At 38.2% G+C, this 17866-nt stretch overlaps 1 protein-coding gene across 3 annotated transcripts in view; it reads left to right on the forward strand.

Moving 5' to 3' along the window:
* CSMD3 (CUB and Sushi multiple domains 3) overlaps nucleotides 1-17866 on the forward strand; it is a 586072-nt gene that overhangs the window by 555672 nt on the left and 12534 nt on the right. For all 3 annotated transcript variants that reach the window (XM_068182735.1, XM_068182715.1, XM_068182726.1), the window contains 4 exons: nucleotides 5198-5371; nucleotides 5623-5696; nucleotides 13946-14057; nucleotides 15340-15519. In XM_068182735.1, the coding sequence (XP_068038836.1) occupies nucleotides 5198-5371; nucleotides 5623-5696; nucleotides 13946-14057; nucleotides 15340-15519 (540 nt within the window). The remainder of the gene's footprint in view (nucleotides 1-5197; nucleotides 5372-5622; nucleotides 5697-13945; nucleotides 14058-15339; nucleotides 15520-17866) is intronic.

Here is a 17866-nt window from a genome sequence, read left to right on the forward strand (position 1 = left end):
GCAGGACCTCCAGGTCTCTTTCTGCAGTGCTGCTCTCCAGCAGTGTTTTCCTATTCTGGATGTACATCTAGGGTTGTCCCATCCCAGGTGCAGTGTTCTTGTTAAACTTCATGTCAATGGTGATTGCCCAGTCCTCTCATCTGCCCGGGTTTTTTCGTACCTTTGAGTCTAGCTGTTTTAGGATTCTTCTGGACCTGTTTGTACCAGCTGTGTGGTATTCACAGTTAGCATCTTGTTGCATCCTGGGTTTGGGTTCAAATTACGGGTTTCTTCTTTGTTAGTTTTCCAGTTCTCTGTACCCTCGTGCATCCCCCGGGTTTTCCCCTACTCCTGCAGTTTCTGTGCCCGTCTCCCTGTTCTTGCGGTCCCACTCACCCCAAAGCCCCGTGTCCACCCCTGCCATGTTCCCATTGGTCACTGTAGTACACATCATCACCACGATGTTTGTACCCATTGGGCGGGAGGACTCCCCGTCCGCCCTGTCCCTTCCCTATTTCATCCCACTCCTCGGCATGCTCGAGGCCATTTGCGTCCGTGCGAAGCTGGGAGCGGCTGCAGCTTTTCCACCGCAGCTCTTGCAGCCAATAAAGCATCCAGCCGCCACGCGGACGGATTTGGACGAATTCCCTGCCTCTTTGTTTCTTCCCTCGCGCCGATGGCGAAGCGTGGCCAACAGCCCACCCCGGAGTGGTGCGGCAGCAAAAGAGCCCGGGAACTGCGGCGAGCCCCAGCCTCAACAAAAAGCTGAGACACCCAAGCCGGGCGCTCAAGAGCTGACCGGGGCCGAGAAAAGTAACGCACAGCCACGGCAGCGGCATCTGGCAGGTTTAAGTCCTCCAAAAGGACAACAGAAGTTGATTTACAGGTCTCCCTTAGTTTTTTGAAGAATAATTTGCCAGTGACAGCATCCTTACTGTTGTAGACATTCCTATAGTAGACCTCCATAACAACATCTGCTTTGTTTGTGTGTCCCTTAATCCTTACCAAAGGCTCTGAGCATGCCATAATGTCTTGGTTTTGGTCAGGACAGGGTAAATTTTTTGCAGTAGCTGGGAGGGGGCAGGGCTTAGTCCCAGGTGTTATTCTATAACACCTCACTTCACTGCCAGGTGTGGGGGAAAGGACTCCTGCTTCTGAGGAGAAAGGTGGTCCTTCCAGTCAGAAAAACATGACTGTGGTCGGCTCAGATTGGGTTCTGCAGTAAATATTTTGCAAGTAAATCACCCTCTCTTTTGTACAGTTTTGTAATTAATATCGTTGCTGTTTGTTTTCTTATCTTATTGTTATTGACAGTAAATTGTTCTTATCTCAACCCTCAATCTCTGCCTTTTGTGTCTGTAATTCTCAACCCCAGCCCAACACAGACCAAGAGGAGTAAAAGTGAGCAGCAGGGTGCTTTTGGGGAATCACAGTGGGCGACCCTGAATTGGGAAGTACCATTCCTAAATTAAGACACATAACAAACAGCAATCTCTGACACCTCTATCCCCTGCCTCATCCCCAAGTCACTTGCCCTGCCTATCTCTCCTGAAGAGAGTAACCCTCCATACTGGCCCACTGGTCACAGGACTGATCCCACCAGCTTTTGCTTGTGCCAAGGATGTCATATTTCATGGACTGAATTAAGGCTTCTAGGTCTTCATGGAGAAGACTGAAGGATCTCACTAGTACTAAAACTGTGTCATGCCTTCCCATTTCTTATCATGGATGAAACTGATTTTGTCTCTTTCCCTCTTCCAGTGTAGATTAAAACTTTACTGGTCAGTCCTTCAAACTCCTGCATAAAAAACATTTATCTCTTCTGAGAAGAGAGTCTTCTGACTGCCATTGAATAGCAGTTGATCCGATGTTGTATAGAGTATAATATCATCAAAACCCCCAAAGTTGCTCTGAGGACACCATCCTCAGAGCCATCTGTTGATCAGTTGGGTCTGCCTGTTCCTTTCGGTATTCTTCCCTAAAACTGAAAGGATTGAAGAAAACACTAGATGTCCTCCTGATCCTACAAACAAGTGCACTAAGGCCTGAAATCTCTTTTGGTTACCCTTGGATTTCTCTTTGCTACCTCATTGCTGTGGCCATAAGCAGCAGCAGATAATATTCACAGGGTTGTACCAGACTAGAGAGTTTTCTGGTAGTGTCCCAGGCTCCAGAGAGGCAGCAGGCTTCTCTGTAAGTAAGGTCCGGTTGGCATATTGGGTCCTCAGATTACCTCAGAGGGGTTCACCTGTGAAAACCACTATGCTTTTTACCTGACAGAGGTGGTCATGATGCAGGGGATAGGTTATTTTGCCCTCCAATTCCAGAAGGACCTTAATCTGCATCTTAAATTGTCAGTCCATCTAGTTCCAACATCTTATACCCATTGTATTAGGGCACCTGGGAAGATGAAGCAGGCTGGATTTGCCTGTTCCTGCAAGTAGTATCCTACTTCCATTTCCCCTCCTCTCTTAGATTCCCTCCTTCTGCCTGGTGGTGAGAGGTTAGGGGATCCTTTGTTTTGTGTGTCAAGATTGGCTGGTATATTCATCTCAGAGGTGGTAAAATATGATACCACAAGTCAATCTCCTTGTCAGCTCAGTCACCAGGCTGAGCATCTCCTCTGCCTGGGCACATCTCGGACAGGTGCACTCACTGCTGCCATCAGACATTGACAAGAAGTGTGCTGTTAATCAGTTAAATTTCTTCTAAGAATGAAACTAGCCTCACAGTCTCAGTGCTCTCAGAGTCCTTAGGAAAATATTTCCATTGAGAGTGGAAACACTCATAAAGTTCCAGTTCACTGCAACTTTAATTTGTTCTGTAGTCACCTGTTCTAGTATCAGAGGGAAGCTGCTGTGTTTTACCATGATGCCTGTTTTCCATACTTACTGATATAAAAAGAAGATATTCAGTAGATATTCAATGACTAGGTCAGCTTGACAGACAACTAAGTGGTGGAGTTTACTTAATTTTAGAAAAAAAGAATAAATTTACCAAAACCTCATTTTTAAATGTGAGAATTGTTTTACGCTTCAGAGTTGTTGTTACTTTGTTGGTGCAAAGAACTGTTAGGAGACAATTTCAAATCCCTGTGTTAAAAATTTTAAGTGTTTCACGTATTCTCAAATTAAGACACAGAATTTTCTAGTGAAAGTATAAAAACCATGATCTGTCATTCACAAATGAAGTACACTGTGTGTACACTATGTGGCACTATCCCGAATTCATAGATCTTTCCAGAATTTGGCCCAGAATTCTGCACACAGTCCCCTGTCACCTAAAGTGATGAAATTGCATATCTTTGTGGTATGTTGCACATTTAGCCCTTTTTCTTCACCAGTGTGGGTGGGCACGGATTTCCCATACAGTCAGCTCTGTGGTGACTCTCTGCCTGCTCCGCAGCCTTGCGCTGGCCGTGGCCCCACATTGGGCGCCACCTGCAGCTTCTCGTTACTTTTCTCGGCCCCGGTCAGCTCTCGAGCGCCCGGCTTGGGTGTCTCAGCTTTTTGTTGAGGCTGGGGCTCGCCGCAGTTCCCGGGCTCTTTTGCTGCCGCACCACTCCGGGGTGGGCTGTTGGCCACGCTTCGCCATCGGCGCGAGGGAAGAAACAAAGAGGCAGGGAATTCGTCCAAATCCGTCCGCGTGGCGGCTGGATGCTTTATTGGCTGCAAGAGCTGCGGTGGAAAAGCTGCAGCCGCTCCCAGCTTCGCACGGACGCAAATGGCCTCGAGCATGCCGAGGAGTGGGATGAAATAGGGAAGGGACAGGGCGGACGGGGAGTCCTCCCGCCCAATGGGTACAAACATCGTGGTGATGATGTGTACTACAGTGACCAATGGGAACATGGCAGGGGTGGACACGGGGCTTTGGGGTGAGTGGGACCGCAAGAACAGGGAGACGGGCACAGAAACTGCAGGAGTAGGGGAAAACCCGGGGGATGCACGAGGGTACAGAGAACTGGAAAACTAACAAAGAAGAAACCCGTAATTTGAACCCAAACCCAGGATGCAACAAGTCAGTGTCTGAAGAAAGAAGCAGAGAGCAGGAACATTTCATGTGAGCAGGTCCTTTGGAAAGCTTAAAACATGGGTGACAAAGATAGAAACATTACAAATGTATTTTGAAGATTGTTGTTTGAGAGACGTAATTTAACTTATGTTTGTAGACGAGAAAGATGGAGTACCAAATTACACTGTCTGTACAGCATATCTATTTAGTAACATTATTGAACATGCACAGGTTAGGGGATTTTATTATTACTATTATTATTACTACACCATTTTCTGTCTGATATGAAATTAGACTACACAATACTGGAATTCTTGATGTGTCATGGAATAATATAGTCTGATGACATAGGGTTTGCCATAGCTGATTTAATTTCCTGGATCAGTTATTCAAAATCCAGCTTCTGACATTATTCAATACTTCATACTGCAGAAGGCCAGTAAATTTGCTAATAGTACATTTACTCAGTTATGACATGCTATAGACATAAGTAATCCTTAGGTGATAGGAATAAGGTAAAAATATTCATTTAAGAAAAGATTTTTATGAGTGAAATTTATCCTGTCTAATAACAGTTTATGAGTATCTGACTTTTAGGTTGCTACAGAAGTTACTTTATTATGTTTTTTTTTTTTTAATTTCATTATTGTTAACTGTTCTAACTTTGAAGTATTGTACTTCCATGCGTACCAAATCTTACCTTTCAGTGAAGGATGAGGAAGCAGGACTTCATAATTCCTAAAATCTATCTGCTAAATCCTTTAGTCATACAAAGATGTTGAGCACTGGGTAGGTGGCAATAAAGCCACCTTTCCCTCGTAGGGGACGAGGGAAGATTAATATGAAAGTTTGATACACTCTTTGATTGCTCTCTAAAGATTTGCAGATTGATGTGGTTTGGGGCATGAAGGAATTGTAAATATTTGGACTTAAATAAAATAAGTTGTCAATTTGATTTATTAAGTGTGAGGTACTGATCAAGCACACTATATAGTCATTTTAAACAACTATCAGAACTAGTACAATCTAGCAGACTAAATATTATATATCTAGTCTCTCTGAATTCCTATTAAATGTTTCCATATTTGACCCATGTTTAATAAAATAAATACAAAATTTGGAGTAATTTCTTCACTAAAATCAGTTAAGTGTTTCTTTTTTTTTAAATAAATTCCACATTCAATTTCTATCATGTCTTTTTTCACAGCGACTTTTTGTGGTGACCCTGGAGTACCTGCTCAAGGGAAAAGAGAAGGCAAAAGCTTCATCTATCAATCAGAAGTCTCTTTCAGCTGCAACCCTCCTTTTATTTTGGTTGGCTCTAGCACCAGGATTTGCCAAGCAGATGGAACATGGAGTGGTTCTTCTCCTCGATGCATAGGTATGATTATGCCCATGAATTGAAATTTAATGCTTATTATTCCTCTTCTTGCAAAGTCAATCTAGGATTTTTCCATTATTTTGAATTATCTTGGTGTTATTATACTCTCTAAGAATCAAATCACTTTATTTTTGTCTTTGTGATTGGCTTATTGCATGTTGCTGAACAAGCTTAATTTTGTCATACAATCATGTATTTAATTAAAATATTGTAATTTATTTTGTCTTTAATATATTGCAATTTTTTTTTAGAACCTACTCGCACAGCATGTGAAAATCCAGGAGTCCCAAGGCACGGGTCACAAAATAACACATTTGGCTATCAGGTAGATTATACTTTTTTATATTAACTTGCATAAATATTTAAATATTTCATACTACCTCGAAGTCTAAAAACATTCGATTAGAGGTTCAGAGACTGCTTCTGTAAGAGTTGTTTGCTGCCATGTTGCTCTGTTTCCTTATTTCTATCTGTTAGATTACACTAACCCTGTGTCCCTATCAGCAGTGCACTACATGAAAAACTCGTGTTCAAGTTCCACTTGATTTCACTTTGAAGGCTTCCAGTATCTCCTGCCAATATATAAGTGCTTCCTGCAATTTATTAAATAGTTTTTTTTTCTCCTCAAAAGTACGTATACTGTGTGTCAAACTGTTGGTATAGACATACTCTAAAAAATAGGCCTTTTTTCTTGAGAGAAAATCTGTTTGGAACCACAAATGAATGACAAAGTCTCAGACCTGTTAGGAGAACTTATAGTCCACTCCCCCTTCTCAAAACAGGGTCAGCTAGAAAAGGTTTATGAGGGCTGTCTCCAGGTGGTTTTCAATATTTGCAGAGATGGAAACTCAACAGTGCCTCTGGGCATCCTGTTCCAAACTGATGCCTCTGGGCATCCTGTTCCAAACTGATCACCCATACAGTGAAAATGAACACTTTTTTCTTAGTTTTAAAGAAAATTTCCTATGTTTCAATTTATACTTATTTCTTCTTGTTGTATCTCTGGGCTCCACTGAAGAATATCTACTTCTGTTGCTTGTCCTGCCCCCAGGGTAGTTTTTTTTTTTTTTTTTTTTTTTTTTTGCAGGCTGGATAAACCCAGGTCTTTCAGCTACTCCTTGTATTTCAGATGCTATAGTCCCTTAATCAATTTTGTGGCCCATCACTGGACCAAATATAGTAATGTCCTTGTCTCTTTTGCACTGGTGAGCCCAGCACTGGACCCAACACTCACTTGTGACTCACTGGGGCTAGCAGAGGAGAATAAGCACTTTCCTTGACCTGTTTTCAGTGCTCTGCCTGATGCTTCCCTGGAGACGGTTGACCACATTTTATACAAGGCTGTGTTGTGGCAAATGGTGCTTACATATGTTTCTGTTGGAAAAAGAATTGTGAAACTGAAAATTATTTTGAACTGTTGATTTTCTGATTCACACAAAACACTTATGTCAGTGAGATGTTTTCATGACTGAATGGTTTAGAAGCGCAAAAATGTATCTTATAATTTGCTAGGAATCTTGTGAACAGAGAGCCTAATCTATCCTGTGACATCTGCATTTGATGTCAGGGCTGAAAGATCCAGGCACAAGAAAAGGTATAAACAGAAGAGTACCTAGCAGCTACACAGCTGTATGGGGTCTCTGTCTAGCAGGAGAAGAATAAAAAACTGCAGTTTGCTGGAAATGCAAGAATGGGCTGGGTGAAATTTGAACAAATTTGCAAAATTAAATTAGTTTTTAAAAACAAATTGTAGCTAAAGACTTATGAAAGTTTCATGACAAAAAATTTCTTTGGTTTATCATTTTGGTGGCCTTTATGCAGTACTACTCTGGCTTGGTTTTTAACAATATTTGGGTTTTCAGATTGTGCTAGATCATGATCATATGCAAGTGATAATAAAATTGTCTAAGTTTTCTCTAGGAACTAAAAGTGCAGCTTTGTGCCAAGATAGGATAAGTAGGGGCAGACCTTGGGCTAACTTTGTTTAGTTATAATACAGTATTATCCTAGAGGACAACTCCTTATTCAACTATGTATCAAATAAATAGTTTATTAAACATTTGTTATAATTTTATTATCACAGTTTCACATATTAAAGAGCTTTCATTGTAGAGGGTAAGGCAGTCTCTCATTTGTGCTGTAGTTTTTGTGAGTAAAATATCACTCACAGCTAGCATAGAACTTTAAAAATATCAAACAAAATATCAATTAACAAATCATTCTTAAAATAAGTATAAATGCTGGCAGAGTTTACAACCCTGTAAATTAAAAAAATTTAAAAATTGTAAACAGTTATAAGGTTAGTGCCCAGTATTTAAGGTGTATGTGCTATAGTCTCCTTACCCAGCCAGCAACTTATTCTCATGTTCACACAGTGAATTTGACTTTATGTAGTAACTAAATGTGCAGCTTCTGGTTACTCTAAGAATGATTGCTTAGTTAATATATAACAGGGTAGAATTATCAATCATACAGATGAAGCTGAGCTTAGTTCTTGATTGGGTGGAAACAATTGTGAAAATGATTGGTTTTAGACAAGTTATTGTCTGTAGATCCCAGAAAGAAATTTTGCATTATCATATATTGTATAATGCTATGACTCCTTTAAAACCACAAAAATATTATTATTTAATGGACATTATGCTATAATTAGCTTCCTGTGTGAATGGAATAATAGGGATTTTTGCTTCTTTCTGTAGCAGGAAGGTAAGGAATAATTATCAATTGTTCCAAAATACAGATGTGGGTTTTTTATTCGTTTTATTTGGATTTTGCTTGGTTTTTTTAGCTCTCTTAGATACTTTATATTTAAACTAATATTAGTAGAGTAACTTAATTAACTTAATTGTCAAGTTTGAAATTTATTTCTCTGTCTCATAAAAAATACCAGCTATAGCCTCACACTTGGAATTCAAGTCTTCATATGTGGAATCCTGTTTTAAGTACTTTTCAATTAATAGCACTACTTCTTCTTTTATCTGACAAAAATCACTCACTGACATTTGCTTTTCACAACACTGATGTCAAGTTATGATCTTCCACAGCACCATTGCTTTGTTCCTGTTTTTTCCGCTACTCATGATTATCTGTTTTCCTATCTCATTGATTGCACTGAAAGTTCAGGCAAACACAAGATAATTCTAGGCTTGACTAAAAGGCGTGTCTAAACCTGACCTTCTGAAACCTACAATAACAAAAGCACCAGTATCACCACATCACATTTGAATGCTTCAACTATTAAAATAGAGCTTTGTAAAAAAAGAGGCAACATAATTTTGCATGGACTTTATTGTTCAGTATTGAATTCTTCAGGCAGAAGCAGATCAGTTTCCTATGTGCTCAAATAACATCAAAATACTAGTTTAGTCCTACTTGGATATCTGGCATGACATGGAAATGAGTAGCATCATCTGCTTTAATTGTTATGAATACATAAGTCTAGAATGTTTACCTTTCATCTGAGCCATTTTTATTTGACAGATCTACTTCAGCAGTGTGTTACAATTGAGACAATATAACTTTAGAACTTAGTGAATACTGCCTTCATCTCTAATCTGGAAAATAAATCACTCCTTGGGAAGAAACTGTGGAGTTTGAAATACTTCTTCAGCTCTATTGCTAGAAAAAGGAAAGTGTTTATAGCACTTCCACCATAAGCTATTGTAACACAAGGTACTACTCAATTGAAGAAACAGTTTAGAACTGCTTAGATCAGTCAGTCATATATATGAGATTTACTACTTCTCATGCTTTTCCAACATGTTTTGTAGAAATTCACCTATCTTCCCTTATATTGAGGCCTAAACTGAGCCAAAGAGCAGTCTTAATTTCAAAAGGAAAATAGACACAATGCAGTAGTGATATACCTCTGCTAGCTCTTGGGTTATATTTTATGAAATTCTATATGAAACTTGATCTGCAGATGTTGAGCAGCCTTGCAAATAATCTCCTTCTGTGAATGTAATGCTTATAAAAACTTCAGTGTTGATTAAATTGTAAGATGAAGTTCCAGAGAAGTGCTGTATTACCACAATATAGCTCTCTCCATTAGCACAGTTGGCACCACCACTGTATCAATGAAAATGTAATTTAAGCCATATCAGACACCATGTATTTTCCTGCTTCCCTGCTTCTCATTGTCCTGAGATCTCTGGTGTCTGTGTGTCAGTGTCACAATCTAGAGTGCTTCACTGGCACGAATGTGATTTTTTTTTTTTTTTTAGTCTCTGTCATTCGAGTTTCACCTGAAGTTGTTTGTAATGTTTCTAACACACTTTTACATCACTCACACTACAGCTCATTATTATACACATATATTTCAATCTATACTATAAGGTACATTTCACCTCTGTTATATAGTTGTTCTTTTTTACCTCTGAAATCTGCTCCTGTCCAGGCCTGTATGTCTTTAAGGGTGAGTTGTTCACAGCAACAGGATCTTCAGTGCTAAGACTGTATTGTCTTAGCACTATTTTATCATAGTCACACTGTAGTCTTTCTCACAGCATCCTGATGTCTGCATTTCTCAAAGGCTTTGCTGTCGTTCCAGCACCAGGCCTATATTTCCCTGTACCTCATCACATTAGTGGGAAATATATCTTTCTGCACATATTAGATTCCTTTTTTTTTCTGCTATGGATATAAATCTGTGGTTGTACCATACAAAGATAAAGAAAGGCATAAAACCTGATAGCTACCTGATCCAGGAAATTTAAATTTTACAGCTAAAGCAAGTTTAGAAACAAAACAAAACAAAACCAAAACAAACACAAAACTCCAGGCAGCTCAAGACTCTTTCAGACAAAGAAAGCCTGTCAAGCTTCTGCCTAGCAGTCTTGCAAACTCAAAAACCCTGTTATAGGAGTAATAATGTATTAGTGGGTTACCAAACTACAGATATAGTGAAGAGTTAATGAGGCATATTTTCATTCACTTAAAATGTGATGCTAAATGTTATTGAAGGTAAATAACTGGCATTCCCTTAACTTCTCAATTCTTCAGCACAAATTACCGGGGATAGAGAAATTATTAGTGTATCTTCATGTTCTTCGGTGAACTGAAATCTAAGAAAAAAGTTGACTGTGGAGTAACTCATGAGAGTTAGAAGTATCTTCATTCTTAAAAAAAATATAAGAAATAAGAAAGATAACAACTTATTATTTTGATAATTGTTATACATTATTTTCATTTTATTTGGTGAAAAAAATGGTCTAGTGTACTTTATAAATGGATGCAAGTTTATGTTTATGCATTTTCTTATCAGATTTATGCATTTTCTTCTCAGATTACCCTGTAAGAGAGTAACAAATATACCCTCTTAGGGGTTTAGCAAAAAAAAAAAAAAAAAAAAAAAAAAAAAAAAAAAAAAAAAAAAAAAGTAATTATTATGCTAATTTTGGGACTATCCAAGCTATAACTGACACTATAGAAAAGTCAGCTATAGAACAGACATCAAGCACTATTTTTTTTTATTGGATGCAAATACTGTTGCCCAGAGTACTAATGCCTCTTCTTGAGCTGTAGAATAAAACTTAGAGCAAACCTGAACATCTGAGGACTGGGATTTTTTTTCAGCACACAATACTGTATTGTAGCGCCATCTGGTGCCCCTGACGCAAGAATATTGCAAAGTAGACCACGAAGCTTTTTAAAATTACTTTTATTTGTTTAATAATTACTATACATATCCTATGTCATTAATATAACATATGCAATTAATATAATATATGCAATATTTTATTGCATATTGATTTTAATATTAGTTTCATTTATTTGTAATCTTGAATAGCATGGCAGCGCTTCTTAAACATCTTAATCCCTTGGGCAACTGTTGCATTTTTGATGCTGCTTTGGTGCTTACATAAATAAAGGTTCTGTTTCTTGTAAAACCATAAAATCATGGCATGGTTTGGGTTGAAAGCTACCTTCAAGATAATCTAGTTTCACCTCCTCTGCCTTGGATAGGGGCACCTTCCAGTAGACCAGGTTACTTAAAAGCCCCATTCAGCCTGGCCTTGAATACAGCCAGGTATGAGGCATCAACAGATTCTCTGGGCAACCTGTCCTAGTCTCTCACCACCCTCACAACAAAGAACTTCCTCCTAGTATCTAGTTTAAACCTACTCTCTTCTGAATCTATTTCCACTTGTCTTATCACTACATGTGTCTGTAAACAGTCCCTCTCCAGGTTTCTTGTAGGCTCCCTTCAGTTACTGGAAGGCCACAGTGAGGTCAGAATGAAGCCTTCTTTTTTCCAGGCTTAACAAACACAGTTCTCTCAGGCTTTCCTTATGGGAGGATTCCTCAGAACATTTTGGTGGCCCTCCTGTGGATTTCCTCCAACAAATCCATGGTTTTCTTCTGCTGAGATACTCAAAGTGGGATGCAGGACTCTGGGTGAGATCTCACCATAACAGAGTAGAGGGGCAAAATCACTTCTCTTAACCTGCTGCCCCACGCTTCTTTTGGTGCCTCCTTGGATACAACTGGCTTTTTGGGCTGCAAGCGCACATTGCTGTCTCATGTCCAGCCTTCCATCCCCCAGAACCCCCAAGTCCTTCTCAGCAGGGCTGCTCTTGATCTGTTCATATCCCAGCACATGCCTGCTATAAGGTGTAGTGCAGCACCTTGAACTTGGTCTTACTAAACCTCAGGATGTTCTTATGGGCCACTTCTCAAGCTTGTCCAGGTCCCTCTGGATGGATCGCATGCTTCAAATGTGTCACACACACCACTCAGCTTGGTGTCATTTGTGAATTTTCTGAGAGTGCACTCAATCCCTTCACCTGGGTTGTTAAGGAAGATATTAAATAACACTGGTTCCAATACTGAACCCTGAGTGACACCATGTGTCATTGATGTCCACTGGGGGTCTGACACATTGACCACTACCCTCTAGATGTGACTGTCCCATCACTTTCTTATCCATCTAACAGTCCACCGATCTAATCAATCTTTGTCCAATTTAGAGAGAAGGACGTTTTGGGGGATTCTTGTGAAAGGCTTTACAGAAGTCCAGAAAAATGATATCTGTAGTGCTTCCCTTGTCCACTGATGTAGTCATATGAACACATCTTTCTTAAGGCTAGTACTTTTTAAAGGTAATATATTGATGGTGATTGTTTTAACTAAGATCTTTACCATGAAATTAAAAATAAAAGCTTCTATAGCTACTTGGTGCAATTTCTAAAATTTGTAGTACATTACTACTTTGTGCTTAATCATGCAAGTGATTTAGTGTATTTCCTTCAAATCTTTTAAAAGTAATTACATAGTCCAGTGAACACAGAAAAGAGCAAAATAAAGAAAGATTAATTTTAAATCACATCTGTGTTGATGAGCTACTATCTGTAGTTCACGAGTTATTATTAAATTTCATTCTGATGAGAAACTTGGGCTGAAATGAAATAGTACTATAAAGTTTCAAATTAATACTTGTAGCAGTGAAATGCTGTTTCCCGGTACTAAACTATCAAGAAATAATCCACATTTTACCTTTGGGCATCAGCCTGAATCAAGTGTTACACATGTAAGCAAAAGAATTAAAAAATCATACCCAAACCAGAACTATAAATGTGCTGTCACAGATAGTTTAATATATTCAACTTCTTGTTTAAACATGAGTTGATAAATATATTAATACAGGTCACTGCAGAACAGTAGGTATGATCTATGCACCTTAATATTTGAGTTAAGCACTCACACTATGTAATACAATACTCTCTGAATGATGTACTTTTAATCTAATTTCCTCACTTTTGACGGAAACTAAGAATTATTTGCATTTTCATCAACTTCACCATGACTGGACATGCTGAACAAGTTATTCCATTTTATGTTTGTGCAGAAACTGTAAGAATTCTATTTTCCTTTTAATGCAACACATACCCATAATGAGGATAGTAATTAAAAGCTAATCTCAGATGAATTGCTGTTGTAAATTTTAATGTACTTGTGTTCCAGTTTCTATTATCAAAGTGGTATGAAGAGCTGTTATTCTTTACCTCCTCTCATCAAAAAACAAAATTAAAATATCATAGGAACATTCTGAAGCATGAGACAGTGTTGTTGACCAGCCCCTTCTATTCTAATCAAATATTTCTCATTATAACCTCTGAATATATCCAGCATTCCCCAAAGGGGGATCTAGTTCAGCAAAAGACCAGCATAATCTAATACCCATTTCAGTTCTGAGACTTCCCTTGTTTGTGGCAATTTTGCCCACCTGGCTCTCCTTTGGCCTAGAGTGGGGAAGGCACCATAAGCTTTGTTTCCAAACTCACTGTTCATCAACTGTTCCAGGCCCAAAACAATACACTAGAGAGACCACAGAAGATGAGTATTCGATTTTCTTCCATGACAGATCTAATTTTGTGGGGAGAGTAATTCTACTGAGAATGAAGCAATTTTTTATTTCATATCAAATTGTTCTTTAAAATTAATTTACTTTCCAGAAAAAGGGAATCACAACTTATCAAGTCTGTATTATGCGAAGGAGTGATCAAATTTAGGAAAAAAAATCCCAGCTTGATAGTTGCTCATAACAATATTACTGTGTTTTCTACTTTTCAACAGGTGGGAAATGTTGTTCAATTTCAGTGTAAAAAAGGACACCTGCTCCATGGCTCAACAACACGAACTTGCCTTCCTGATCTTACATGGAGTGGCATCCAGCCAGAATGTATACGTAAGAAATTATAAATTTTTTTCCTTCCTCAAATTTTTAATCTATATTATTTAGCTGCAGTAATATTGTCATAAAGTTAATCTATATGAATTTATTAACTGAAAGTTAACAGAAATCTGCATTACTAGCTTACAGCAGCTAGAAATATGATTCTGAGTTCATTTATATATAACAATAGAACTCAAAAAAAAAAAAAAGAGATAAAATAGGCAGATCTTCATCCAAAGTCAATTTCTATCTAAGAGCATGCAACCCTTCCAACTCAGAGAGGAGATGGTGAGAATAGGACATATCAGAAGACCCTATTCTAAAATACACAGGAAAGCATATAATTAAAATCAGTTCTAGTAAAGTGTTTGAACTGTTTCCCAATCAAGGAGTCACAGTATTTTAAGATCAGAAAAAAGTGTTTGCAATTGGAAATTTTGAATCTGAAATAGAGAGAATCTTCTTTGAGTACAGACAGCAGCACTTCATTTCATAGATCTTTTACACTTTGTTAAATAATGATAATTTACTGAAGACATAGGATCATGGATAATCTTTCTAGTTCAGCTAGTCAGCGGAATTTTTTCTGGAAATAGTCTTACCTTGTAAGGTCTGACCCTATAGAAACACTTCAGTGAATGGAGAACATATCCACAGGAGGAAACAGTGTTACTACTATTTCAGCTGGTGCTAGCATTAATCTTAAGCAAACAGCAAATCAGTAGCTTAGAGTGTTGAAAGGCGAACTCTGCTCTTGGAGGTATGCTGTCTTTGAGATAGCACATAAATCCCACATTGTGGTGATTGTTAAACATATAAGACCCTTCATATGACATTAGAAATGGTAACTTCACTTTTCTGATATGTACAGCTCACATTAAATTTCTCCTTGACCTTTCACCATGCTTTGCAATTGACCATTTACTTAGTCTTATACAATGCTACATAGATATCATAAGTGGTATAAGTCACAAGCCATGATCGCTTTTAAGTCTGGTATGGTGTGTGCTCTTTCTGTTCTCATATGCAGACAATTAATTTTGCTCATGAAAGTGCATTTCAGTCTGTTCTTGGTCCCTTGGAATTGGAAGGTCCATGTTTAAGGATGTATTTACTGACTCGTGGTGATATTTTATAGACTATATAGTAATTTATAATGTGAATTAAAATATATTAATATGTAATTTCTAATGATTTTTTACTTTGCTAGTTAACTGTCAGAATGGGCATATATTATCTTTTCCGAAATAGTTTCACCATTTTGACAGAAGGATATTTTATCATTTCTTTGTAGCTCACAGCTGTAAACAACCAGAAACACCAAGTCATGCTAATGTTGCAGGAATGGATCTTCCGTCACTTGGTTATACATTGATTTACACTTGTCAGCCAGGCTTCTTCTTGGCAGGAGGATCAGAGCACAGAGCCTGTAGGTCTGATGGCACATGGACTGGGAAGGTTCCAGTTTGTGAAGGTAAGCTCTTCTGTTTCCCACTGCATCTGCCATCTGTCATATTTCAGTGCTTTTCTTTACTTGCACTTGGCACATGCACATCAGCAATTTGATTTGGCCTGGCCAGCATGTTTTTATGAAAGGCAGGTCCTGCTTGATGAATCAAATCTTTTTCTACAACAAACTGACTTGCTTAGTGGTCACTCAGTACTTGGCACTGGTGAAACCACACCTTGAATAGTGTGTGCAGTTTTGGACCCTTCCCTCCAAGAAAGATTTTGAGGTACTGGACTGTTCCCAAAGAAGAGGAATGAAGCTGGTGAAAGGTTTGCAGCAGAAGGCTTATGAAAAAAGGCTGGGGAAGCTGAGGGTCTTTATCCTAAAGAAAAGGATGCTGAGGGGAGACCTTATTGCTTTCTATAAGTACCTGAAAACAGGTTGTAGCAAGGTGAATGTTGGTCTCTTCTTCAAGTTAACAAGTCATGAGAGGAAATGGCCTAAAGCTGTGCCAGGCGAGGCTTAGGTTGGACATTATGAGAAAATTTTAGGAAAAATTAGGAAGAATTATCAAGCATTGGAACAGGCTGCCTGGGAAAGTGGTGGAGATAGATGTGTAGATGTGTAGATGTGGCATTTAGAGTCATAATGTAGCAGAAGACTTGGTAGTGTTAGGTTAGCTATTGGACTCTAAGATCGTAGAGGTCTATTCCAACCTAAATGATTGAACGATTTTGAAGTCATTTTTGAGAAAGATGCCTAAAGTCCAAGATGTCTGAATCACTGCGTGAAATTAATCCAAAAAGTTACTTATTACTTTATATTTTTATGTAAGGAACTGTATACTACTAGAAATAAAGTGTATCTACTTTGTCCTTGCTGTTCCCACCTTTGTTTCTAATTTTTACTACACATTTTGTCACGATAGGACATGGAAAACACCATAGCCAAGTCATGGCAAGCAAGGAGGTTTACATGTGAGATAAAGAATACACTCAACTGTAGGAACTGTTTGGAATTTTATTTCCTGAATATTTAAAGGCCTTTTCAGATTACTGTTACCTAATGTTTCAGATGTGGTTATCCCCAGGGCTCTTGCAGAGGCATTCAAAGGCTTTATAGCCAAACACTGCTACTTGGAAGGGAAATAGGAAATGAATAGTTTGTATTACTAAAAAACAGGTGTCCTGGAATTGCATGCCAGGCAAGTGCTGGGGGAGAATAAAGCAGAGCTTTGGGAAAGTGCTAGAAAGCTAGCAGCCAGGAAGCTTATGACTTGTTCAGTAGTTGGAAAGTATTATGGCAGGCCAAATGTGATTCATAGATTGTATTTTGATTCAAGAATTTTCTGCTGCTGCTGTTAGAAGTTCACTTCTTATTGTGAACTTCACAAAAATAACTTGGAAATACATGAAAAGGAATAAAATGTTTAGAGCTGAGAGCTCTACAGGGATGTGTAGGGGAATTAAACTAGAATTCGATGCTTTAAATACAAAATTGAAATCTTAAGAGTCCAACTCAAGTATCTGTACCTAGAAACTTAAACTTCATAGTTAACTAGTTTTAGTTTTGGATTTGTATCTAACATTCATATTTAAGTTTTATTTTGTATTTCAAATTTCAATTGTGAACTTGACTAGAAATTATTCAACTTGACAAAGTAAATTGACTCATCATCTTTTTATGCTAAAGCCCAGCTGGAAAGTGTGATCCAGATATTTCTAACATGAATTTAATGTAGTCAGAAAGCATACACTGTTGAACCATGCCCACCAGGTCAACAATGTACAGTGACGCTTAGTAAGTTTCTTTCAAAACAGAGAGGAAATGGAGGTTAATCAATCAGTAGTAATAGTCCATGAGAACCTTCAGTTGCATTTCAACCCCACCCTTGCTTCTTCACAGTTTTAACATACACGACAAGAAAACACCTTTTAAAAAAGCTAAAATTTATTCTCAATAAAAATATTCTCAGTCCTCCTTGCAAAAATTTCATTTTTATACAGAAAGATACTCAGTTTAGGGACAAGGTAGTTTCTTTTCTTATGTATTTTTTTAGAACATGGATTGGAGAGAAAAGGCCTGGGTTCAAGGCCAACACCCAAAATACAAAATATTGAAATCACAGTTGGAGCAGGAGTCTACTGCTACATGAGAATATTTTACATTAGGAGGCAGAATTATTTGTCTTCTTTATCTTCCAATGAATCCAAATTAGTTAAAAAAAATAGCTTAATCCCTAGGAAATTATAAAGTCCTAGTGCATTTAGTTCATCATCTTCAGTGGTGGGAGAGTTTCTGCTCTAAGCAGAGAAGAAATTATATTCTCCAACTTCCAGTTCTCATATCACCTGAGTAGTTGGAGATACTC

Source organism: Anomalospiza imberbis, chromosome 1 (assembly GCF_031753505.1).
Source record: "Anomalospiza imberbis isolate Cuckoo-Finch-1a 21T00152 chromosome 1, ASM3175350v1, whole genome shotgun sequence".
In the NCBI taxonomy this organism is placed as follows: Eukaryota; Metazoa; Chordata; class Aves; order Passeriformes; family Viduidae; genus Anomalospiza; species Anomalospiza imberbis.